The sequence below is a fragment of the Elephas maximus genome, chromosome 6 (genome assembly GCF_024166365.1).
Source record: "Elephas maximus indicus isolate mEleMax1 chromosome 6, mEleMax1 primary haplotype, whole genome shotgun sequence".
In the NCBI taxonomy this organism is placed as follows: Eukaryota; Metazoa; Chordata; class Mammalia; order Proboscidea; family Elephantidae; genus Elephas; species Elephas maximus.
Window position 1 is genome coordinate 55590149 of NC_064824.1, and position 26747 is coordinate 55616895.

General features: G+C 37.9%; 1 protein-coding gene across 6 annotated transcripts in view; it reads right to left on the reverse strand.

The window, feature by feature from the left end:
• Positions 1 to 26747, reverse strand: part of CCDC148 (coiled-coil domain containing 148) — a 263194-nt gene that overhangs the window by 143227 nt on the left and 93220 nt on the right. For 5 of the 6 annotated variants that reach the window (XM_049888808.1, XM_049888812.1, XM_049888811.1 and 2 more), the window contains 5 exons: positions 25486 to 25581; positions 25221 to 25402; positions 6597 to 6735; positions 5159 to 5206; positions 892 to 1098 (listed from right to left, as the gene is read on the reverse strand). In XM_049888808.1, coding sequence (XP_049744765.1) covers positions 892 to 1098; positions 5159 to 5206; positions 6597 to 6735; positions 25221 to 25402; positions 25486 to 25581 — 672 coding nt within the window. The remainder of the gene's footprint in view (positions 1 to 891; positions 1099 to 5158; positions 5207 to 6596; positions 6736 to 25220; positions 25403 to 25485; positions 25582 to 26747) is intronic. The other variant, XM_049888810.1, reaches the window with a different exon arrangement.

Consider the following 26747-nt stretch of genomic DNA (forward strand, 5'->3'; position numbering starts at 1 on the left):
TTAATTAATGTTTATTATAGCTAGTATATTAGTTTTAGAAAGGTCAAATTTATGATACAATGAAGTAATATTTTTAACATTCTGTGGGTCTGTTTTATAGCACATTAGGGCCCACGGTATAATAAATATCTTCTATTATTTTGCAGGACTTTTGTAAGCAAAGATGTGTGGGCCTGAAAGAACATTGGATTTCAAACCAGCATAGGGAGGCCATATCCACATTGGGCCTCTAGGATCCATACATCTGTGTTGCTTCCCAACATAGCCTCAACTCTTGCTTTCAGTTTTGCCACGGAGGCAGCTCAGACAGTAGTCCTCTATCTTCCCAACAGCAGGGGTTACACCCTAAGCTCTTCAAGCTATCCACAGTACTCCATCATTGGGTCTGAGGAGGAGACAAACCCCATCTACTCTCCCCCATTTTGTTGAGGGCTTACGTAGAGCTCAGCAAGCTCTCCCAAACAGATGTCTTCAAAAACCCTCTCTCCTCTTCATAATTTGATCCATTCTTTTATGTCTTTGATCTGAATGAGAGACCCAAGAGTCTTTGAGCCAGCACCAGCCATTTACTTTACAGTTATTCTCTGCAGTTTTTCTGGCACCTCACTTTGGTGTACGGCATCTGTGGTTGGTGTTGAATGTTTCAACCAAACCTTCAATATGAACAACCTGTTTTAGTAGCTTTAGTTTGATCCATATTCAATTGTCGATGTTTGACTAGTTTTGACCTGAAAGAACTGTAATTTCATATGGTTCAAACTAATATTTTTAATTCAAGATAGGGTATTTAGAGAAACTGAACCTAAGGTTGGGACTGTGGAAATAGGGAAAAGTGGATCCTTAAATGAATACTCAGGCAAATATTGAAACACATTCTGGGAATCACCTTACCTTGGCTTTCAGGTCAGCACACAATTCCTGTTGCTTTTTCCTGTCTTTAGCTAAAGCACTCTCCATTTCATAAGTTGCACAGGCCTCAGCAAAGGTCATCACAGCCTTCTGTATAAAGTCTTTCCTGCTCTTATTCCAATTTGATATCAAGATCTTTCGCTGCTCCAGAGCAAAGCGATATTGGTCAAAATATTTTTCATGTTCAACCTGAAAATGTAACATAGTAAACATTTACCATTATGAAAGTGAGCCTATACTTTAGACGTCATTATTACAAAATGAATCAAATAAATTATAGCTAACAATTTAGAGAAACTGAGGACAAACATTTTCCTTATAGTAAATACAGGAATCAGGTGCCAGCTCCAGGGTTCTGAGCCTGTAAGTAATTGGAGACTGGGGACAACTCATTTAACCTTTGCCAGTCTTGATTTCCTCCTATAAGACGGAGTCAACTTGGTGGCCTCTAAAACTTTCACTTCCCAAAGGTGAACAATTCTATGAGCAGAGAGCGATGTTTTCCCTACATGCAATTCAAAAGATACCCCATCTTTAAATCAGTTTTAATATTCTAACAATTACTTACAGTACTTCAAGACAACATGCTAATAAATAGAAAATTGTGACCATAATCCTGAAAAAAAAAGCTCTGTCATTAATTACTGAAACATTAAGATGTTAAGATGTTTATACTTGAAGAATCATAGCAATGACCATTAACCTTTCTTCCCCCCGCTCTTAAGAGACGTGGCACTTTCACATCAGTAGTAGTAGCTCTTTTTGACAGTGATTCTGAACTAGGGGACGTATCAGAGTGTTGGCAGAAGAACAAGAACAGCGACAGCCTGAGTAGTTTGAAAAATCTCTGCAGATGATTCAGAAGGGCACCTCATATAAAGATGTGTCCCAGGAAATGGAGAGTCACAGATAAATAATTTTTTATTTTGCCAGTATAGACCCAGCCTCAGAATTTGATACATTATTTAGCCTCTAAGTAGTGTTAAGACAAGAAGCTAGCCAGCAGGATAAGGTAGGTCCTTCCCACCTAAAATAACGCTTTATGTATGATTAATTAGGTACACGATGAAACAGACTATGGCCTCATTTAAACCAAATATCAGTTACTCAAATCTGTTCTATAAACTTTTTAGCTTTGTTCTAAAAAGCCAAAAATATGCTTAGCATCTGTCAGACATTAAGAAATAAGGTATACCTGATACTGAAAGGCTCAATAATCAATCTAATATGGGTACACCTTGTTTTACTGCATTTTGCCTTATCGCACTTCACAGACACTGTGTTTTCTCAGAAACTGAAAGTTTGTGGCAACCCTGCATCAAGCAAGTCTATCAGTGCAATTTTTCCAAAAACATGTGCTCACTTCATGTCTCTGTGTCACATTTTGGCAATTCTCGTAATATTTCAGACTTTTTCCTTATTATATCTGTTACGGTGATCTGTGATCAGTGAGTGATCTTTGATGTTACTATTGTAATTTGTTTTGGGGAACCACGAACCATGCCCATATAAGACAGCAAACTTAATTGATGAATATTGCGTTTGTTCTGGCTGCTCCACTGACCAACCATTTCCCTTTCTTTCTCTCTCTCCTCAGGCCTCTCTATTCCCTGAGGTATGACAATATTGAAATTAGGCCAATTAAAACCCTACAATGGCCCCTAAGGTTTCAAGTGAAAGGAAGATTTACACGTCTCTCACTTTAAATCAAGAGCTAGAAATGATTAAGCTTAGTGAGGAAGGTACCTCAAAAGCCAAGCCAGAACAAGCAGCCATCTAAAATACATTAATCGGTCTCAACCCACCGGGAGCAAAGGCAAAGGAAGAACACCAAGGTCACACGACAACTAAGAACCCAAGAGACAGAAAGGGCCACTTGAACCAGAGACCTACAATATCCTGAGACCAGAAGAACTAGTTGGTGCCTGGCCACAATCGATGTCTGCCCTGTCAGGGAACACAACAGACAACTCCTGAGGGAGCAGGAGACCAATGGGATGCAGACCCCAAATTCTCATTAAAAGACCACACCTAATGGTATGATTGCGACTAGAGGAATCCCAGAGACAATGCTCCCCAGAACTTCTGATGGCACAGGACAGGAACCATCCCCAAAGACAAATCATCAGGCATGAAAAGGACTGGTCAGTGGGGGGGAGAGAGATACTGATGAAGAGTGAGCTAATTAAATCAGGTGGACACGGGAGAGTGTGTTGGCAACTCTTGACTGGAGGGGGGAAGGGAAGATAGAGAGAGAGGGAAGAAGGTAAAATTGGCACGAAACGAGAGACTGTAAGGGCTGACTCAATAGGGGGAGAGTAAGTAGGAGAAGGGAGTAAGATGTATGTAAACCTACATGTGACAGACTGATTGGAATGGTAAATGTTCACTTGAAGCTTAATAAAAATTTAAAAGTAATAAAAAAAAAAAGCCAAGCCAGGCCGAAAGCTTTTGTGCCAAACAGTTAACCAAGCTGTGAATACAAAGGAAAAGTTCTTGAAGGAAATTTAAAGTGCTACTCCAGTGAACACATGAATGATAAGAAAGCAAAACAGACTTATTCTGATATGGACAAAGTTTTAGTGGTCTGGGTAGATCAAACCAGCTACAACATCCCCGTAAGCCAAAGCCTAATCCAGAGCAAGGCCCTAACTCTTTTCAATTCTATAAACCTTGAGATAGGTGAGAAAGTTGAAGAAAAGTCTGAAGCTAGCAGAGGTTGGTTCATGAGGTTTAAAGAAAGAAGCTGTCTCCATAACATCAAAGTGCAAGGTGAAACAGCAAGTGCTGATGTAGAAGCTGCAGCAAGTTCTCCAGAAGATCTGGCTAAGATAATTGATGAAGGTGGTGACACTAAACAACAGATTTTCAAGGTAGATGTAACAGCCTTATATTGGAAGAAGATGCCATCCAGGACTTTCACAGCTAGAGAGAAGTCAATACATGGCTTCAAAGCTTCAAAGGACAGGCTGACTCTCTTCTTAGGGGCTAATGCAGCTGGTGACTTTAAGTTGACACCAATGTTCATTTACCATTCCAGAAATCCTAGATCCCTTAAGAATTATGCTAAATCTACTCTGCCTGTGCTCTATAAATGGAAGAACAAAACTTAGATGACAGCACATCTGTTTACAACATGGTTTACTGAATATTTTAAGCCCACTGTTGAGGACTACTGCTTAGAAGAAAAATATTCCTTTCAAAATATTACAGCTCATTGACAATTCACCTGGTTACCCAAGAGCTCTGATGGAGATGTACAAGGAGATTAATGTTGTTTTCATGCCTGCTAGCACAACAACCATTCTGCAGCCCATGGGTCAGGGAGTAATTATGACTTTCAAGTCTTATTATTTAAGAAATACATTTCTTAAAGCTATAGTTGCCATAGATAGTGATTCTCCTGATGGATCTGGGAAACTAAATTGAAAATCTCCTGGAAAAGATTCATCATTCTAGGTATCATTAAGAACATTTGTGATTCATAGGAGGCAGTCAAAATATCAACATTAACAGGAGTTTGGAAGAAATTGATTCCAACCGTCATGGATGACTTTGAGGGGTTCAAGACTTCAGTGGAGAAAGTAACTGCAGATGTGGTGAAATAGCAAGAGAACTTGAATTAGAGTGGAGCCTGAAGATGTGGCTGAATTGCTACAATCTGATGATAAATCATTAACAGATGAGGAGTTGCTTCTTATGGATGAGCAAAGAAAGTGGTTTCTTGAGATGAAATCTACTCCTGGTGAAGATGCTGTAAACATTGTTGAAACGACAACAAAGGATTTAGACTATTACATAAACTTAGTTGACAAAGCTGCAGCAGGGTTTGAGAGGACAGACTCCAATTTTGAAAGAAGTTCTACTGTGGCTAAAATGCTATCAAACAGCATCACATGCTACAGAGAAATCTTTCGTCAAAGGAAGAGTCAATTGATGTGACAAACTTCATTGTTGTCTTATTTTAAGAAATTGTCACAGTTAACTCCATCCTTCAGCAACAACCACCCTGATCAGTCAGCAGCCAAAAACATTAAGGCAAGGCCCTCCACAAGCAAAAAGATTATGAATTGCTGAAGGCTCAAATGATGGTTAGCATTCTTTAGCAATAAAGTATTTTTTAATTAAGGTGTGTACATTGTTTTTAGACATAATGCTATTGCACACTTAATAGGTTACAGTAAACATAACTTTTACATACACTGGGAAACCAAAAAATTAATGTGACTCATTTTATTGTGATATTTACTTTATTGCAGTGGTCTGGAACTGAACCCGCAATATCTCTGAAGTATGCCTACGTCAGAAGCAAATGTAAAAGTCTTTATCATGTTAATAGTAGGAAAACGTAAAAATTTACCAAGTTACAAATGATAGCTAGTAACAGAATTCTTTCAATAGAATCAACAGGGAATAATTTTTTTAAAAGAACTAATTTCATAAATTAACAATTTTTTAAAGTCCAGAGTAAAAAATTTATTATGTAATATTCTTATTATGTAACAGGTATCTGTTATAAAGTAAAGGCCAGATTTAAAACTCATCCTTGGGGAAGAGGGGCTTGTGGTGGGTGGGAGAGGATGGGAAAGGATCATCACACTAGCTGTGTGGGCTTTGTTTCAGTTGCCTCACCTGAAAAAAAAGGATAACAATATTATTGCTCTCATCTGTTGCTATTTCTATTAAAGGAGTTTGCACATGATTGACACGCAGTCAGTTTCTATACACGTGTTAGTGTTATTGTTACTTGCTTAATTTAAAACAATTACCAAAATTCAGAGTATTTGATAATATTTTTAAGTATGGTTCATTTATACAATAAGAGGAATAATAAAAAAACAGTTGATATGGAAACTACTATGTTCTTAACTTTGTGGTCTTGTCAGCTAGGCCAAGACAATAATTCCCCCCTTACCTTTCAGGGAAATTCCAGCCATGCCTTTGAGTTCTGAATTTGGGGCTGTTGTGTTTCAGACCCGCTGTCATCAGGTGGATTCCAACTCATAGCGACCCTACACATAACGACCCTACAGGTGGCATAATCATTAAGTGCTCGGCTGCTAACCAAAAGGTGGACAGTTCAAATCCACCAGGTGCTCCCTGGAAACCCTTTGGGGTAGCTCTACTCTGTCCTCTAGGATCGCTATGAGTCAGAACCTACTGGATGGGAATGGGCTTGGTTTTTTTGTTTTTTTTGCGTTTCAGACCCATGTAGAGGGGTCAGGCTGAATTGTCATGGTGGGGAGGGTATAGATAAGGTCCAGCCTCCAATGATATCATTAGTTTCCCCAAGACTAGAAGGACTAAGGTGGCAGGCTCTGTGAATGGAGGCACAGGCACTCCACCTTCAAGCAAAGCCTAGCAATGACAGAGGCTCTGAGGGCAGCCATCTGAGGGTGGACATCTGGGGGTCAAACACCAGAGAGCAGCCTTGGGAGTCATGGTAAAGATCTCTGAGGCTAGTAGGCACAGAAAGAGTAAACGTTGCCAGAGATGCTGCCCCACCCTTCATATGGACAATACAAACTTGAAAAATAACCTGCACAGACTAGCAACCTATAGCTTTATTATTTTTTTATAGTCTAGGAAAAAATATTAGGGCACCATTTTAGAAACACGTTTTGTGGCTTTATAATATGAACCACTAAAAGAATTTAACTTGCCAATATGCAGGGTCCAGAACTCACCAGATCATGCCTAGATTTGTGAGGAAAGTATCTTTGTAACATGTCCAGATACAGAGTCCTTCTGGCAAAGATATCTCCAGGATACTGATCCAAAATGGCCTGGTAAATCCAGTGGTCCTCTTCACTTAATTGGAAGTTTCTGGAAGGAACAATAATGTCACAATATATTGTTAAGTAATTGCAGGGCTTGAGGGAGTTCAAACTGTTCAAGCAATTTAAACTGTTAGCAAGCGATAAGAAGTACGTAAAATGAGGGCTGCGCCTGTGGTAAAATGAGGGTTGTGCCTGTGTGTATGTGTGTGTGTTTTAATGCATTAGCCAAGTTTGATGTCTCGTACAGAAAGTTTCTAAATTTTAATACAATGGGTTCTTTCAATTATTTAGTCTTGCCATGAGTTCCAGGCATAATTTGAATAAGTGTGGCAATGAGACAAAATATTTTTAAGGTTATTTATTCTATCTTGCCTATAAATACACCTTTACAATAATGACCAATGGATCAAATAAACAAAAATTTGAAACTAAATTATTAAACACAGAGATTAAAAAGGAACTTTGCTTATTCAACAAAGTACCCATGTTCAGATAGAAGGAAAGTATAAATATAGACAGAGTTAAATGAACAACCTGAAGGAAAATAAAGACTGAGGAAGGCATTTATTTAAGGTTTAACTTTAAAAGCAAGTCTACAATTATCTTTTACATTATCCTCTTGACTTCTTGGTTTGTGGGGTAAGACTAGATATTGGAGGTGAAAAGATAACAAATGATGTCACATTTCACTAAAGAAATCATCTGTAAATAAGATCTCTTGAAGTCACTTTCTCTCAACATGTCTGCCATTAAAAGGGCCTTCTTGAACTTTGGAACAGTAGTCACTGGCTTGGTTTTGTGTTCTACATAAAGTATTAACAAAGCCCTAAGCAGAGGGAAAAGGTTGCAATATCAGCTTGAACTCTAAACTGAATTAATCTGCTCTGTTTGTACCCTGACTTTATTTGCATATTATTATTCCTGCTTAATAAATTAAAATAATCAAATACAGATGCAATCAGAGGGAATAATATTAGCAACAAATATCTCTTTGATCCAAAATGGAAATTCGCTAATTTTTATTTCTATTCTATCAGTGGTCTTTGACTTTGAAGTTAATTGTGCAATTCAAAGATTTCTTTTTCTATTAATATGTCTTCTATGTCCCTGAAAAATATTTGACAATTGAAAACAGAATAAAACACCTTTTACATCAGTGATACTAATGGAAATTCCACTGTCCTCATACAAGGTTATCTAGTCTCTATAAAGTACTTCGTTATTCTGTTAAGTAGCTAAAAAGAGAAAAAGTCTTTTTCAAAGGAGAAAAGAAAATCCTCTCTATCAGCTCTATAATGGGAAGAAAAACAGAGATGGGGGTGGTCTACCAGGAAGAAGAATACTCTCCAGTTCTTGAGTATGACCTAATTATCAATTGCAGAGAAGGAATTTGAGGTGAGTTCATTCATTGAATACTCTAAGAGTTTTGGTCCTGTCTGAATCAATTATGAATTTATAGACAGTCCAAGGCTTCTGTGAATAAAGCATTTGAAATAGAGGAACTATGCAGGGAGATAGGCTTGCCTGAGTGTACTTAGTATTTAAATTGCCCTCAAATCTTCACAGACAATATATCAGCTCCTCTCTCAAGAAATCCGTTTTCATTCATGGCAGCATGAAGGTGTTTTAGTAGTGGAGTTAGCCACATAAATTCTCTATTACTACACAGCAAGCAAGAAAAAGAGACCTGAAGTCCAGGTCCTCATCAATGCTTTTAAACTGTTTCTGCGAGTGAGTGTGTGTGTATGTTGGAGATGCGGAGGTGACAGAATCTACGTCCAACAAGTTTTCCATTTTTTAAAATTAAACCATTACTCTATATAATGGATGCGTTTGGTGTCCACCAGGATCACCTTTAGTAGCTGTAGCTGCCATCACCAAGATGCTGTTAGTGTTGGCTAGTAGCTCAGGTTCTCCTCCTATTCTATGGGAAATTGTCCTGGGTCAAATGCGAACTGCCTCATCCAGAAGACCCCTTTCGAAAATCAATCACAGCCAATGACTGATGGGCATAGAGGTACAGAATGCCAGCCCAGCCCACTTGCCTCCATGTGACCAGCTCTGTGATACATTTGTGCTCCACAGCCGTCCCTGTGGGATCAGACTGCAGTCAGTCTCCACTGACACCTCAGCCTTCCTTAGCTATCTCGCCTTGCCCTCACTCCCACTTCCCTCACTCCCCTTCTCCAACAAATCACCTGTCCCAGCAAGCCCCGTCTCAGCTTTGCTTCTACAGGACCCAACCTAAGATAAACTACTAGCAATCTTACCCATAATTTTCAAACATAGTTTAAAGCCTTTGGTAAACGAAGAATTACTTCTAAATAATTGTTTTAATGATCTCTCATACTGAATGGTGGTACAAGATTGTGACTGTCCTTGAAGAGAAAGTGCAAATAGCAAACATTTACAAAACTGCTTTTCACATAAAAGCACACATTTAGCAGCTTACATTGTTATAAATAAATATAGTGGCAGGAGAATTTGTGGCGCTCAGTACATTTTTATACATTGTGTGAATGTATTAATTAGGTGTCATTTGAGTGACAAAATTAAAACCACTTAAACATATGAAATGATAACACTAAAACCAGATATTTCAAGCTAAGTATACTGTGAACAATGATCATATCCATTTTTGCCCTTCTTTTGATTTTAGAAGCACATCTTGACAGCTTTTTTCAATTACCACAATTACACAAAGTGCAAGTCATTTTTCTAGTACATGTAGAATGAAAATGAAAAAACATACTTAAAAGAAATGATACATAAATACTGACAATATTATTATTTTTAGAGTATTTATAGCACTTTCCAGACTTCAGGCTTGAATCCTGGGACAAATATTTACATCGGCAGCACTAATGGTACCATCAAACATCTCCATTAGAAATGTTACTTATGAGGAAAAAAACTCCCGCACGACTTGTGCATGTGAGCCTTCTGGGTAGTAAACATCTAAGACGATACCCAGACATAACAACTTGTTCACAGTGACAAAGTAGCCATTTCCTAGAAAGACAGCCTTTAAACCTCTAAAATAAAATCAAATTCAATAGATCTGTATTTCTAAATTCAAATTTGGACATTTGTCTTTACCAATCAAACCTTCATCTTTGCATTGTACAGAGAAAATCTATATAACATAGCTGAAAGTAAGATTGGTTTTTACTTTCCAGGGTTCTTGTTTAACTTCACTGTTTTGTTGGTGATTATGATGACCCAAACCAAATCAGTCCAGTTTCCGTTGACTCTGACTCGCGGCAGCCCTCTGTGTGTTAGAGTGGAACTGGGCTCCACAGGGGTTTCAATGGCTGGTTTTTCGGAAGTAGATCACCAGGCCTTTCTTCTGAGGTGCCTCTAGATGGACTCAACTGCCAACCTTTCAGTACAAGCTAAATTACACAGATATATTTAAAAATATTCTTATTCCTTTATACTTTGTGAATTAAAAAAGGGACTCCAAAATTTTAAAGAAAACTTTTAAATTATCCTAAATTTCTATAATTCTTAAATACCTTTAGACAAAAAAAAACTTTGGCAGGTCTCTGCAGTTCTTTTTTATTTTTGTCAGTCCACACACCAAGATTTTATGGTTTACAAGTTTATGACACATAACACTTGTAACACTTCGGGGAATTTCTGCCTGAAAAGGGTGAGCTATTTACCACTCAGTACCACCTACTGCCACCACCCCACCCTTAAAATTGAAGTCCACAGATAGTATTTCATTATGATTTCCCAGGAAGTGAGACAAAACAGGCAATTCAGAAAATGAATATGACAGGGCTGTGAGAATACAACCTGACCAAGGCCAATTGTCTCCCTAATTCTACCTGTTTGAGTCATTTCAAAGATTTGAAACTGACTTGCAATTAACTTAGCTACCAGTTTTCATTGTAGTCCTATTTAAACCACCTCCCTAGGGTGCTGGTTCCATAACATCAAAATACATTTGGTGAGTGGAAGCCAACAATGGCAAACAAAACACATAAGGCTAACAGGTCCTTTAACAGGGAAAACAAATTTATGGAACTAAACATTGTATTTACAAACTGGTTGAAAGCTGTTGTGTATTTTATCAGAGTGAAAGGAGCTTTGCAGGCAAAATGGTAATTTGTACCTTCTGAAGTTAGCTGATGTACCCACCAGCATCTGACAACTACCTTGAGATTGGCAAATGGCCATAGTGAATCTGGCCTAAAAAAAAAAAACTCTTATCTCTTAAAGTGTAACAGTGTCAGGGGACACCTTTTCTCCTCCACTAAGAAGCAGGCTTGCAGTGAGTCATCAGGGGATTAATGTGAAAAAAAGAGGCCTCTGACACAATCCCCTTGTCTGGTTGTGCCAGGTATAACCCTGTGGAAAACACAACTCTACTTCACATTTCAATGGTGTCTTCTTGAATCTACCCATACTAATCTAATCAGCCTGGTTCTTTAAATTGTCTCTCTCCACCCAGCCCCATTGTCCAAATCTAAATCCATCTTTGATTTTTAGCCTGGTTTACAAGAGACTCCTTGGTTCCAGGCCCATTTCTGATCACTAGAATCTGCTTCTTGGATTGTATTGAGGTATGTCCATTCTCTTCCCCTGGAGATCATTCCCATTTATCAGTTCTCACCTCCAGGGTTCCTGGGCTCTGCCTAGTTTGGCTTCATAGCTGGGAGCTGAAAATCAGAATAAAAAGGGCTCTCTGGAGCATGGTCAAAATTCATTAAATTGAAGGATTAAAAAAAAAAAAAGTGATCCATTGGGTAAAACCCGAACTTCTGAGGGGTAGACAGGAAAGTGAAAATATGGCAGGGTTTTGAAAGTGATAGCTCCAGGACTTCTTATAGGAAAGGTTAGGGATGGAAATCTAGTTAGAAAAGAAGGCTGAAGGATTTATTTAAAAGGAGCTGCATTTTCATTATCAAACACCCTGTTTTTACTTAGATTTTTTTAGAGTAGTTTACATAGAAAACTTAATTTTTACTAAGAATATGTATTTTTTGGAGGTGGAGTAGCTAGGATGATAGTAAGCCTCCTAAACCACCCTTTGTTGCCTATTTTCACCACTAGTTTTAAGAGATAATATAATTCCCAGTGGCAGTTTTGATATAACGTTAAAAGGAAAATGTAATGGCTCAACCACCCCATATGCTTATATTCAGCACAAGAAGTGTAAGGAAAAGGTAGTTATAACAAACACTGCCTATCCCTGCCTCCCGCTCACTGGAACCCTGATCTACTATCCCCCATTAGCCCTCTGCTTCAGGGGAAGTAGGCCCCATCTCCAGGCCTGGGAGTGACTCTTGATTGATCTTAAGCTATCAATCAACATCCCATTCATCTTGTCAGTGTTTGGTATAGGCATGGACAAGACAACAAATTCTGGTCAATGTAATCTGAGAAGTCTTCTGGGGCAAAGGTCCTGGCTCCTAAAAAGAATCACAAGGAAGAAAAGGTCCCTTTCTGCTCCTGGATGCTGTTATGTGAAACTGTTGCAGTCATCTGGCAGAAAGTTATCTAACCTGCAGGAAGGCAAAGCAAGAGAATGCAGAAAACCAGATCACGCTGTACTTGAACTTCTTTGCCTTTGGCTTCTTGTTAAATAAGGTAAGAAATCTCTTTCTTGTTTAAGTTGAGTTGAATTGGGATTTTCTCACAGCCCAAGAGATCCTGATAACTAACCAAAAAGAAGAAAGACGACTTCTTAATGGTAACATCCTAATAGTGCCTTGGAAGGAATGTACGTACTATGAGGAGAAGTAGTGATGAAAGAGATGAAGACCCAATGTGGTCAGAGACCAGCAACTAAAGTAATACTCCTCAGCTGATCGGGAGTAGACAATGTTCCAACACAAGAGCCATTTTTAAGACAAAAAAAAAGACTTTCAAACTCAAATGAGTAGAATTAGTGAAGACCACTTACAAATACACTATTTGCTCTAGTTTTGGAAAAAAAAAATTCTTACATTAAACCAAAATCTGTCTCTATGTTACCATTTTATTTTTCACTTTGTGAATGGGTTTTGTTGGGGGCAAAAACATTTTTTCGTATAATAGAGTTGAAATGTTTGCCTCATGTAGATATTGTGATTCAAATTTCCAGGTCTAAAAACAAGAATAATAAAATTGGCCTATTTCTTTGGGATGGTATAAGGAAACATTTATTTAATCATCATGAGAGCTACTGACATTTTAATTGTCACATAACAATATTATAATATTACCTCAAACCAACTACCTATAACCACTAAGAAATTATAAAGTAGATTAGAAGAGGGATGGTTCTTTTTCTAATTTTTTTTTTTACATTAACCGTGCTGAACTTTATTATGTTCTTTATAGGCATTAACACGGCAAATAAACACAAACCTATGAATGTGGTAATTATAATTTCTTACATTATTGGTCCTCCATAGTGGCAGTTCTAATGATATGGTTTCCTCAAAGGATTATATTTTACCTGCAGTTGGACTTCAAGGTACAAGGAATAGGAAAAACTCATTGTTAGGAACAATTGATTTGATATAGAATGTAAGATTTATAATTCTTCCCATTTCAAAATCTGACTGTCTTCTAGACAGAAATTTTAATCTTGTTTTTGCTTACAGCTACACATATTTTATTATTTTAATAACAAATTCTATTGTATTATTAGGTTAAAAAATAACATATGTCAATTGTCTAGATACAAATCTGCCAAGCTGCCGTTTCCATTTTCTCCAATCTGATTTACTCAAGATTAATCTGATTTCACACTCATCGAAGAGTAGAAAACTCTTGTGAAAGACTCTGACCCCTTCAACCTGTAAAACCCAGATTTTTCATAGTCTCCTGTAGCATTGAAAATGTAACGTTATGTACCATTACACTGTGTAGTCTATAACTAGCTAAAACAGCTGTGTCAAGAAGGCAATAAGACTATTGAACTAAAAATGTATAGCCTCTATAGGAGCCTTGGTGGCACAGTGGTTAAGTGCTTGGCTGCTAACTAAGAGGCTGGTGGTTCAAACCCACCAGCTGCTCTGTGTGAGAAAGATGTGGCAGTCTGCTTCTGTAATGATTTACAGCCTTGAAAATCCTATGGGGCAATTCTACTCTGTCCTATAGGGTTGCTATGAGTCAGAATCAACTTGAGACAGCATGTTTGCTTTTGTTATTGTTATTCTTAAATATAGGAGTCCCTGGGTGCACAAACAGTTAAGAATGCACTACTAGATGAAAGTTTGGTGGTTCAAACCCACCCAGAGGCACCTCAGAAGACAGGCCCGGCAATCTAATTCTGAAAAATCACAGCCTTGAAAACCCTGTGGAGCTGTTCTACTTTGCAAACATGGGGTCACCGTGAGTTGGCAACTAACAACAACAACAGTTCTGATATACTTTTCAGAGATATATTTAAACAAACACAACATAGAAATAAGTATAAAGACTGAATTATTAATTAAGGAAGGGCAAACTCAGGCTAGTGCTTGCACTATTCTGCAGAAATTAGACCTATTTTTCCCTTAATAAAATACATCCTATCACAGACAAGCATATTTAAAATATATTTTATTCCCACAACAAACAAATTAGGTTGAATAATCACCAAATGTGGTCTTTGGTTTAAGAAAGAATACAAAGCCATAAAGTATTTTCAGTGATGTATTTGTTCTAAAATAAAGCTGTTACAGATACTGACAAAAGTAAAGTCACCCTCCACAACTATTACCCCAAGGCAAATACAAACTCCAAAGTCAGGCCGGACAATCCAAGATCAAATGGAAGTTACAGTGACCTGGGATATAGACTGAGTGGGCTAATGTGTCTAAGTGAACATCAGAAGATCAAATAATTATGTTGCAGTTTCTGAGAACTTCTCTCCTTATTAACCACCCTTGACATAGAACCAGCTCAGACCGGAAATTTAGAATCTGAGTCGGGGCATGTCCAGGCACTGAAACCTTCCAAGAGTTCTGAGACTACATCCTCAGAGAAAAATGCCACCTGGTAATTAAGGCTCCAATGTTTTAACTTGTTGTGGCCTCATCAAATAAGCAGATGTCAGTCATCTATTATGTTTCTTTCCCTTTTTTCTATCTTGTATTCATCAAACAACAGTCACACATACAAGTACCTATTTATTTTAAACATTTTTAAAAGAAAATGATGTGAGGCCACTCATTGTTTCTTGAGTGCAGACTTCCAATGCTTTTTCCATTTCATCTTTTATCAGCAATATAGTATTTTTTTTCTTTTTACCTTGAAACAAGGGAGGAGCCGGGTTTACTATAAAAAATACACATATATTTATTTCCCTTTTGTTAAAACTTGCACATAAGGACAGTGATAGAGCTATGCTGCATAGATAAATGTTGCAAAAGAGAGAAAAAGAATATGAACAAGAACTGGTGACATTCATACAGGACCACAGTATTCAGTGCTCTGATCACCAGCTCCAACTGATGAACCAGTTTATATAAAGCCCCACATTCTAAAATTAACTTCTTCATCTTTCTATTTATCTCTTTTTCTTATCCACTCAGAACACTTGCTAAATAAATATCTTTTAAATGCGAAAAACTAAACACCAATTCTGCAAAAATATCAACTTATTTAAAGATTGCACCAAAGCTACTAATGCTTTTGGGAAAGGCATGGAAGGTGAATTCTTTATTGATGTCTTTCTTATAAATCCTGAAAAAGAATTGCAATGTTTGTATTTCGATAATTTAGAAATACCTCCCTCATAAGGTAAATGATATCTTAATGTATGGCACCAAAGTCAGAAATCATAATGAAAAAGAACGATTTGGCTAAAAAAAAATACAAAACTATGATCCTTGGAGCCCCGGTGGCTCAGCGATTAAGAGCTTGGCTGCTAACCCAAAGGTCAACAGTTAGAATCTACCAGCCGCTCCTTGAAAATCCTATAGGGCAGTCTGACTCTGTCCTATAGGGTCACTATGAGTCGGACTTGACAGCAATGGGTTTGGTTTCTTTGTTTTTTTATGAGCCTTAGCAATGTATACATAGAGGGGCCAAATCATTAAAATTATTGTGGATTTGAAATAGCATTCAGATGCAGACAGCATAAAATAATAGAATAATAATTATGAATCAACATTATAAAATTTAATATACCTATCAAACAGTAAAGTAGAAATTACTTGCTGTCGCTTTATACCCTTTTCCACCTATCGACTTCAGATCTGACATAACTAAATGGAGCATCAGACAATTATGTCTCAACTATATGATTAATTTATCCAAATGCTAGGAAATTAAAATCACAATCTCATCTGGGTCTAAAACAAGCAATTAAACTTGTCTTCGTGTTACTAATGAAATACAGCCCAAATAGAGTCTAAATAGCTTTCCAAACACAGTGAATAAAGAAGAAGTTTCAATTGTAGTCAAAAAGTTTAGAATGTGTGTTAGTAAAAGAGAGCGTCCTTTAAAGCTGTGCTATACAAGATGGTATCTGCTAGCCATATGTAGCTACTGAGGACTTGAAATGTGGCTAGTCCAAATTAAGATGCGCTTTAAGTGTAAAATACAGACCAGATTTTGAAGACTTAGTATGAAAAAAATGCAAAATATCTCAGTAATAATTTTAAAGTATTGATACATGTTGAATTATAATAGTTTGGAACCACTGTATTAAAATATATTATTGAAATAAATGTTATCTTTTTCATTTTTTACTATGGCTACTTACATCTGGTTCACATCTATGGCTCACATCATATTTCTATTAAACAGTGCTGATCTAGAACTCAATCCGATTCACCCACAACCAGTAAATGCTTGAAGTGGTGTGGTGTAAGGAAAAGACTTTCTGCAAAAATGGGCAGAGGAAGCTTAATCCTGCTCTGCTATTTGCCAGCTCAGAAACGTTGGGGAAACTCCTCCCCCTCCACTGAGCCACAGCTTCCTCATTTGTAAAATAGAAACTTTTTTTATGGGTCATATTGAGGATTAAAATCACGTGTGCACATCATGTAATAAAATACATACTAAATATCGGTTGACTCCTCTTCTTTATTTTCCCCGTCTTTTTTCTACGGCTATATAGATAGTGATGTAACACTTTCAGGAAGAAAGCAAAAAGAGAGATCCCATGTTATACAAACTGTTTTATGGCATAGCAAAGTACTGCAACTATATGTATTTTTAAAAATTATTTTATATAATTATTAATGACAGTGTGGTGTTCCATTGCATGGATACCCAGTTGATTAAGCTAATCCCCTATTTGTTGACTATTTAGGAAGTTATTAAATTTTTCACCAGTTTAGTTTAGCCAGCAAACATACTACTATTTCTCTCAGTTTAAACAAATGGAAAACACTCCCCCCCTCCCCAAAGCAAACAACATTAACGTCTGGCTCCACATCCTTGCTCTCCTTTGCAAAAAAAAAAAAAAAAACTTCTCAAAAGAAGTCTATACTCATTGTCTTTAAGTCCTTTCCTCCTGTTCACCCAAACCCAATTCACTAGGCATTTGCTTCCTTCTCTTCAGTGAAAATGGTCACCAATGAGCTCCATCTAGAGCCAATAATCAATTATTGGTGGATCACCCCCTCTCAGCTGACACTTCTCATCACCCCTTCTTCCCTTTCCTTAAAGGACAACACACTCTCTTGGTTTTCTTATCTCACAGACCTTTTCTCAGTGTCTTTGATGGTCTTCCTCTCCTCCTCAACTTTGTAACGTTGGCAGGACCAACAGATCAGTATGTGATCTTCTCTCTTCTCTGTACACCCACTGGTGACCATGTCTAATCTCATGCTGATGACTCACAAACATGAATCTCCAGCCCAGATCTCTTTCCTGAACATCAAACTCATATAGCTGACTGCCTATATGAAATCTCCAGTTAGATATCTAATAGCATCTCAAATTTAATATGTCCAAGGCTGAACGCCTGATCTTACCCACAGCCAAAACCTGACTCACAGTCTTCCCCATCTCAGTTGATAGCAACTCCATCCTTCTAGTTGCTCAACCCAAAAACTTCGGCGTATTCCTTTGTTGTTCTCTCTTTCTCACTTGCCTCATGAAATCTTTCAACAGATGCTATTGGCCCTACCCTTAAAATATGTCCAGCCCCTGACTATTTTTCACCACCTCCACTCCCTGATCCAAGGCACCATCATCTCTCACGTGGATTACTTCAATAACTTTCTACACGTCCATTTTTTTTTCCTAACTACCAATCCCTGGGTCCATCTTAAACACAGCAACTGCCAAAGTGATTCTGCTAAAATGTCAGTCAAATCTTGTCACTCTTCTGCTCAAAATCTTCCAATAGCTTTCCATTCCACTTAGAGTAAAAGCAAAGTTTTGGCCTTGAAATGTTCCAGCCCTTACCGTTACCTCTTTTGCCTAATCTTCTACTAGTACTTTCCCCATCTATCACTCTGTTCCTGCCACGCTAGCCTTTCGCCAGGCACACACCCACCTAAGTAAACACTTTCTGGAACACTCTTATCCCAAATATCTTCATGGCTAGCTCTCTCACTTCATTCATATCTTTACTTCATTGTCATTTTCTCAACCAGGCCTATCACCAAACTACTACTAAAGATTGAAATCTGTTCCCCTTAGCCCCAGCACATCCTGTCTCTATTACCCTGATCTATTTTTTCATACAGCGTATCACCTTCTCATGTACCACTATGTATCATTTACTTGTTGAGTATTGTTTATAGTTTGTTATGTATCTCCAAACTTCTTCATGATTACAGGGATTTTTACCTATTTTATGTGAGTAAATGCTCAATAGTTTGGCCATTCAACTTTTAATTAGTTTGTAAAGTGTCTTTATACATGAGGATTTTTAATCTTTTGTGTCTGATACGTTGCCATTGTTTTCCTCAGTTTATCATTTAATTTTTACCCTTATTAATTTTTTTGCTTTAAAATTTTCTTTGTTTTTAGAATAGGTAATATATTTACACAGTTCAAAATTCAAAAGGTACAGTGAAATAGTATACAAAAAAATTCTCTCTCATTCCCCAGAATCTAGGTCCTCTCCCCAGAGGTAATGAATGTTATCAATTTTTGTGTATTGTTTCAAATACATAAAAGCAAATTGTTGTTGTTACTTGCCGTTGAGTCAATTCCAACTCATGGCAACTCCATGTTGCAGAGTAGAACTGTTCCACAGAGTTTTCAAGGCTGTGACCTTTTTGAACCAGATTGTCAGGCCTGTCTTCTGAGGCACCTCTGGGTGAGATTGAACCACCAACCTTCAGGCTAGTACTCGAGTGCTTAACCATTTGTGCCACCCCCTCCCCCCAAAAATCGCTACTGTCAAGTGGATTCTGACTTATAGTGACCCTATAGGACAGACTAGAATTGTCCCATAGGGCTTCCAAGGAGCAGCTGGTGGATTTGAACTAGCAACCTTTTGGTGAGCAGCCAAGTACTTAACCACTGAGCCACCCAAGGACTTAAAAAGGCAAATATATATACTCACATGTATACACATACTTGATTTTTTTCTGTTTTACACAATGTGTACTGCACATTGTTGTGTGTTTTGGGCTTATTACTTATTTAATCAAGTGAGTCATAAGCAACTAAAAGCCAAACTCACACTAGCTTAATAAGGTGAACTAATTGCCCTTGAAAATCTAGCAGTAAGATGACCTTTACATGCAATTCATTCAGGACACCAGCTTTGTGCCCTGTATTACTCTGTGATTCCCAGGGTTTGATCCTCTCCTTGTGGGCTGGCTTCCTTCATTCACAAAATGGCTGCCAGCAGCAACCTCAGCAATGTGCTTGGTTGGTCACGTCCAGGGAGAATACAAGGCCCTATTTTTCTTCCTTAAAGAAAAAGCATCTAATAAAAGTCCTGAGCTTTGTCCTGATTTGGACCTCCCTAAGCCAGCCCTGTGATCTGGGAAAATGAGGCTATACTGACTGGCACACACTCCCCATCAAAGCATACTTTGGAACTGTGGATGGAGTCCAACAAACTGCTACAAAATAGGGGAAACTAAAACAAATACTAGACTAAGCATGATACACACTACCTTCAGTCCAATAAAACCTTCTTTCAGCTGGCGTCTTAAAAGCTTATGAGCAGCCATCTAAGATATATCTATTGATCTCAGCACATTCGGAGCAAAGGGGAATGAAGAAAACCAAAGGCACAAGGAAAACATTAGTCCAACAGACGAACTGACCACATGAACCACAGCCTCCACCAACCTGAGTCCAGAAGAACTAAATGGTGCCAGGCTGCCAGCACTGACTGCTCTGACAGGGATCACAAAAGAGGGTCCTGGGCAGATTGGGAGAAAAAGGTAAAACAAAATTCAAATTCACAAAAAAGACCAGACTTACTGGTCTGACGGTGACTGGAAGAACACCCAAAACTATGGCCACTAGACACCCTGCTAACTCAGAACTGAAACCACTTCCAAAGACCACCTTTCCGCCAAAGATTAAGAACTATGGCTGCTAACTAAAAGGTTGGCAGTTTGAACCCACCAGCAGCTTCTTGGAAACCCTATGGGGCAGTTCTACTCTGCCCTATAGGGTCACAATAATTTGGAATCAACTAGAAGGCAAAAGGTTTTTTGTTTTTTAAGTAAACAATAACACATGTGAGGAACATGCTCCTTAGTTCAATCAAGTATATGAGACCAAATGGGCAACACATGCCCAAAAGCAAAGACAAGAAGGCAGGAAGAGACAGAAAAACTAGGTGAATGGACACTGAGAACCCAGGGAACGGGGGAGAGTGCATGGGGACTGCGACTAATGTCACAAAACAATTAGTGTTTAAATTTTTTGAATGAAAAACTAATTTGCTCTGTAAACTTCCACCTAAAACACAATAAAAAATTTTTTAAAAATTTACAGTTTTAAATTTTCTCCTAGATAGTTCCACCTTCTTATATCATAGTGGAGCCCTGGTGGCTCAGTGGTTAAGAGCTATAGCTGCTAACCAAAAGGTCAGTAGTTTGAATCCACCAGCCGCTCCTTGGAAACCCAATGGGGACAGTTCTACTCTGTCCTATAGCATCATTATGAGTCAGAATCGACTCCATGGCAGTGGGTTTTTTTATGTCATAGCAGTACGTATCTGTTTAAAGTATGGACAGGCCATCTCTCTCACAGAGTGCATATACATGCACACAATCTGTGTGAACTCCCATGAGGCCTAATACCTAGAACCAAAAGGGGAAACAGCCATGTCAAAATAAAGGTAAATATTGGCAAATCAGAAGTCCAATTTACATTACAATTTAACTTGTTATTCATTGCGCTAGGCATTGTGTTAACTCTATTCATTCTTCAAAGTACACCTATATGCCTTACTGCTCACCAGCCACAGATTGCCAATTTTTATTTATCCAAAATATACCTTTTACTCTCTTTCAAGGAAATGACTCTTAAAACCTCACTTGTATTAATGCTCATCATTCACTCAGCATAGTTATAAAACAGTTTCTGCACCTGATGTTTGGGTGCAATCTTCATTTGGTCAGGGTACATGTGCATATGTTGCTTCTCTCAAATATTCCAAGACTTCACAAAGGAAAGGTCATGTACTAGTCTCTGCTGAATCCCTTACCAAGGAGCTTAGTAGAGACCACCACTGTATGTTAAGAATTACTCAATAAATATTCATCAAATAAAACATATCAATTATATAAAAGGTATTCTAGACTCTATAAGTTGACTACTAAACCAGAATTTATGCACCTTTTATTCTTCCAAAATAGTTGCCTTACTGCTCTTATAACATGCTTCTCCACTCTCATGGTTTTCATCTTTAATTAAACTCAATTGAACAAGCATTTATTTACAAGCTGCTATGTGCCAGGTGTCTGCTAGGTGCTAAGGATACAAATACAGCTACCAAATGACTCTGTCCTCATCAGGTTTACAGTATATTCATTTAATCTCCCTTCTTACACTGCCTTCCCTACTCCTGTTCTGCCTGTTCTAAGCCTACTCATTCTTCAAAGTCCTTTGTGAATTTGACTTCCTCCATCAAACCATCCTAAGACATTTCTGCTCTCTGCTTCTTCCCTCTGCAGGAATCCAAGCATGGGGTGTCTGTGCATCTTATTCTTTAAGTAATCTTACAGTGTTTCTTGTAATATAGCACTATATCCCAACTTTTTTTAAACTTTGTTGAACTATAAGTACTTCCAACAAGACTGTAAGTTCCCTGAGTATAAAGATTCTTACTAACTATAGATACAATTATACTTCTATCAATCAAAAGGATATAATTCTTTCAGTTATTTCTCAGAAATTTCATAACCAGAGATAGGCTCAATAGACAGTAGGTGAGGGGTGTCATGACGAAAAAAGTCATTAACCACTAATTAAAATGACAACAAACTTGTAAGGAACATAAAATGTGTACATTTCTGAGTGGCACACGGTTGCACAAAGGGAGAGAAGAAATTGAGTTCAGATTAAAAGAAAGATAGGAAAAAGGGCTGGGAAGGATAGATCTTACTGGAAGAGAACCATTGCAGCCTGCTCAGGCAGACTCCTTCCTACTTAGGAGCAGCTAACCTAGAAACACCACATTCTCAGTCAGCTCTCCTAGGGAGTGAGGTGTCATCTGAGCTGAGAGACCTTGGGCCAGTCCTTTAATCCTTTCCAGACTCATGGGACATACTGTATCCCAATGGATTTTTATACCTCTGGAGTTTTTTGGGAAGGATGTAGCCTGCTTTTAATGTTTGGTCTCAAGGTCAGGGGCCCAGCTACATAAAACGGCACCTATGGCCCAAACCAAAACAAAACCCACTGCTGTCGAGTCGATTCCAACTCATAGCGACCCTATAGGACAGAGTAGAACTGCACCATAGAGTTTCCAAGGAGCGCCTGGCGAATTTGAACTGCCGACCTCTTGGTTAGCAGCCGTAGCACTTAACCACTATACCACCAGGTTTTCCGGCACCTATGGCAATTAGTTTTAAATTGTTGAATGATCTCTCACAGCTGGTGATAGAAACAGTGATGGCCAATAGAAACTGCTCATCACTGCCCCTCCTCAAGCGGTGCCCAGGGCACAGGCCATATCTGCCATACCTTGGTTATACTTCTGCTCAAGGAGGGAGCCTTATGAAACGTATGCAACTCAAGGATCCTGAGTTGGAGCCTCATTTTTGTGTAGATTGAGCATTGTCTCAGGTGATGCCTCCTGGATGTGTGAATTTTCCAAACTTTTGACAGGTTTGCCTTTATTTCTGTGAGATAAACCTCCTCACTATGTTTCCCAGTTACTATGTTCTTGTGGAAATGTACTTATCTCGAGAACAGCTATTCCCAGTTTTACAGTGGCCATTTTCTCCCTGACACTATTCATTGTTTTCAGGTGTTACTGGCTCCCTGCTTTCCAGCTCCTGAACAGTAAATAATATCTTTGCAATAAGAAATAATGCATTGCAGTGGTACTGTTCAAGAGACTCAAACTCCTGTAAGTTATTCTCACCCTGCATTCAATCTTAGGGCCCAATCATTGCTTCTATGTGTAGCAGGTGGAATGCACTGCTATGAACAGTTCTCCAGTATTCCAGGGCAGCTGTTTCAGCTCCTTAACTGTTAGTACTGCTTTTGTTATAATGAAGAATACATAGTAGTGGTCATTTTCCTGAGATTTAAATTCCTTTAGTTTTATTTATTTGGTCTGTCAATACTGCTTTTGCAGTGATGACGAATACATTGTAGTGGTAATTTTCCTGAGATAAAAAAATTCTTTCGCTTTATTTATTTGGGCTCTAAGTACTGCTTTTGCAATAGGGAAGAATGCATTGCACCATGTTTTGAAAAGTTTCATGAAAAATAATAAAAAGGCTAAGAAGAAGGAGACCAGAATAAAATGCATAATGTATGTGCAGTCATTGCCTCCTCTTTTACACATTTTCAAGAAATTAAAAAAAAAAAAGATTTTATCATTGACTCATATTGGCAGGATTTATAACATCGAGGGTCTGCTGGGACATATGGGAACTCAGATAATGGGTATCAAAATCTATAAATCATAACAAAAATTCTGGATTGGTCCTTGAATCAGTATGCCTTCCATCAGTGAAAACACATTGTATCAACAAAAAATTCAAAGGAGAAAATAATTGCGTTTTGAAAGGATTAAAAGGACAGAGTCAGATTTACCTCCTTTAAAGCCAAGCTTTACAGCCTGATTATAATGCCCCCCACCACCAACAACAAAAAAAGAAAACCTCTTCTTCCTGCCTGATGAGTTCTAAAATCTCTTTAACAAGACTGGATGGTGAAGAGAGAGAGAACTCTCATTTTGCAATTAAAGACTTAAAACTAAGTGCACGGTTGAGTTAACTTTATACTGTGATGAGTTTCAATTAAAGTGTAATTAATCAATCAATCGACAAATGTAAATGATTTATTATTAATTTTTTTTTTTTTTCACAGCTTTATGGCATGGTGGGAAGGAAGAAAGGAAAAGATGTAGGGAAGACTCTGAGGAGACCAAAAGGTATTTGATGGGAAGGAACACGTGAGCAACCCTGCACAGGCATCAGAAAGAAGCTACAGTCAGAAAGGCTCAGACTTTACCTAGGATTGGCCCTATTCGCCTACAATTGTGCAGAGACAAGTAAAGCTGTAACTAAGGAGTTTGGGCCCAAAAGCTACCAAAGCAAAGAACTCTATTGGGTAGGATTTAAGGTTTTCCTTGTTCATTTCTTAAACACCATTAGTTTCATGTAGAGGAACTCCATTCACAGACAATTCATTAAGAAGTATAAAAAATCTAAGTATTTGTCAAGTTCATTTTCTTACATTTCAAAGTAGAAGCCTGTTATTTTTAATTTTCTATAAATATGTCCCTTCAGTAGTTTTTCTTTTCTTTTTAAGTAAATATTCTCTGGGAAAATTTCGAGTTAATATCATAAAACAAAAAACATGCTTTCCTTCAAAACGTCTCCCAGAAACTTCATATACAGACACTACACCAGGTAGACCATTGATTGATCTGACCCACGGTAGCATCTCTGGGCTGTTCTTTAAATGAATTTCAATATAGACGCTACACTAGAGAAGATGACCAGTGCCAAAACTGAATTTTAAATCACTTAACATTATATTTGCCACTCATAAAAGGACTGCCATTCTAAGGATACAAACAAAAGTACAATACTTCAAAAGAATTAAAAAAAAACCATACAAGAGAGTTAAAAAATTTTTAGAAAGCATATTGTGTTCGCCGTATAGTACAAAATCACAGTGGATTAGAAATAACATAATTCTGTGGGAGCTTTTCCCACTGTATTTGAAAGCTATTCCTTAACTGTGTGGTAAATAGCTCAATATGAGGGATATTTTCATCATGTTTTAACTTTATAAAATCTTAAGACTCTTTATTTTGAGAAAAAAATTCTCTTCATTTGACAAGTAGTTAATCTAAATATTTATTGATTGACTGCATTTCAATCACATAGTAACCATGAAACATAACTCACAAGTATAGCAGCATCCCTATAAACATAGTGGCAAAACTTTACAGGATCCAAGTAGTTTTAATCTTATCACCTGTATATATCTTCTAACTGCAGATCAAAATCTTGAAGTTTCTTTTGATACTTCTCTGTAAAGTTACAGAACTCACTAAGGATTGAAGATTTCAAATCAGGGTATGGACATTCCAAAGTTTCTAATTCCATGGGCAGTTCACTGAGCAGTTTACTTTTTTCTTCTAAAGAATGATCTAGTATCTGAAAAAGAGTTATATGATTATTTTATTTCCCATAAATGACAAATTGATAAACAAATAAATTGCTATCTGCATCACACTTACTTTCACGCTCCAATCTGAAAGATCATTTTGTATTTTCTGTTGCTCCAGGTTAAGTCTTTCAAAAACAGCTTTTAATTGTTTCTTCACAAAGTCAACCTAAATAGGACATTTAGAACAACCTTTGTGGAATGAAAATTACTACAATTCAACCAATATTTATATTTAAGGGTACAGGAATTATTCTCAAAAGCCAATAAGTGGTGAAAATTAGATAAGAAAAAGTCTCATTGAGGACTTGTGGAACAGAGTTCAAGAGATGCCACTGCCAGATAGTGCTCATTAGAGCAGTGAGTCTCAACGGGGCTTCCAGATACACAACCTGAAAATGGACTCAGGAAGTGTCATGAATTGAGTTGTGTCCCCCAAAAATATCTGTCAATTTGACTAGGTCATGATTCCCTTATATGATTGTGTGATTGTCTACCATTTTATCTTCTGATGTGATTTCCATATATGTTGCAAATCCTATCAGTATGATGTAAAGAGAGGGATTAGCGGCAGTTATATTGATGATGTCTACAAGATTAGGTAGTATCTTAAGCCAATCTCTTTTGAGATATAAAAGAGAGAAGCGAGCAGAGAGACAATGGGGACCTCATACCACCAAGAAAGCAGCACCAGGAGCAGAGCGTGTCCTTTGGACCTGAGGTTCCTGCTCTGAGATGCTCCCAGACCAAGGGAAGACTGATGCATCACAAGGACCTTCCTTCAGAGCTGACAGAGAGAGAAAGCCTTCCCTTGGAGCCAGTGCCCTGAATTCGGACTTCTAGCCTACTAGACTGTGAGAGAATAAACTTTTCTTTGTTAAAGCCATCCACCTGTGGTATTTCTGTTACAGCAGCACTAGATGACTAAGACAGGAAGTATAGTGGTTCACAGATACGCTGCATCCACATTTGGATTTTGTTTGTGTTGTTTTTTGTTTAAGGCAGAAGGCTTACCAGGTTGTCTCTACTGCAATCGCCCCTCCCTTACCTTGCATCCTTGCCTCTAATTCCCAGGAAAATTGCTGGGCATAGATTTTTAATGATTTTTTTAGATTACTATTATTTATGGAAGCAATGTAACAACACTACAGAATAACTGAAAAATAGAGCAAGAAAAAGTACCTACAAGCCCACACCTAGCACAACTACATTTATGCTCTAGTCAGGGGAGGCAGTCAATAAGCCGATAGAAAAAAATACAGAAGAAAGTACCAGGAGAAGGCGAGTGATGTAAAAACAAGGTGATGTGACAGGGAGTAGCTGTGGCTTCTCTCA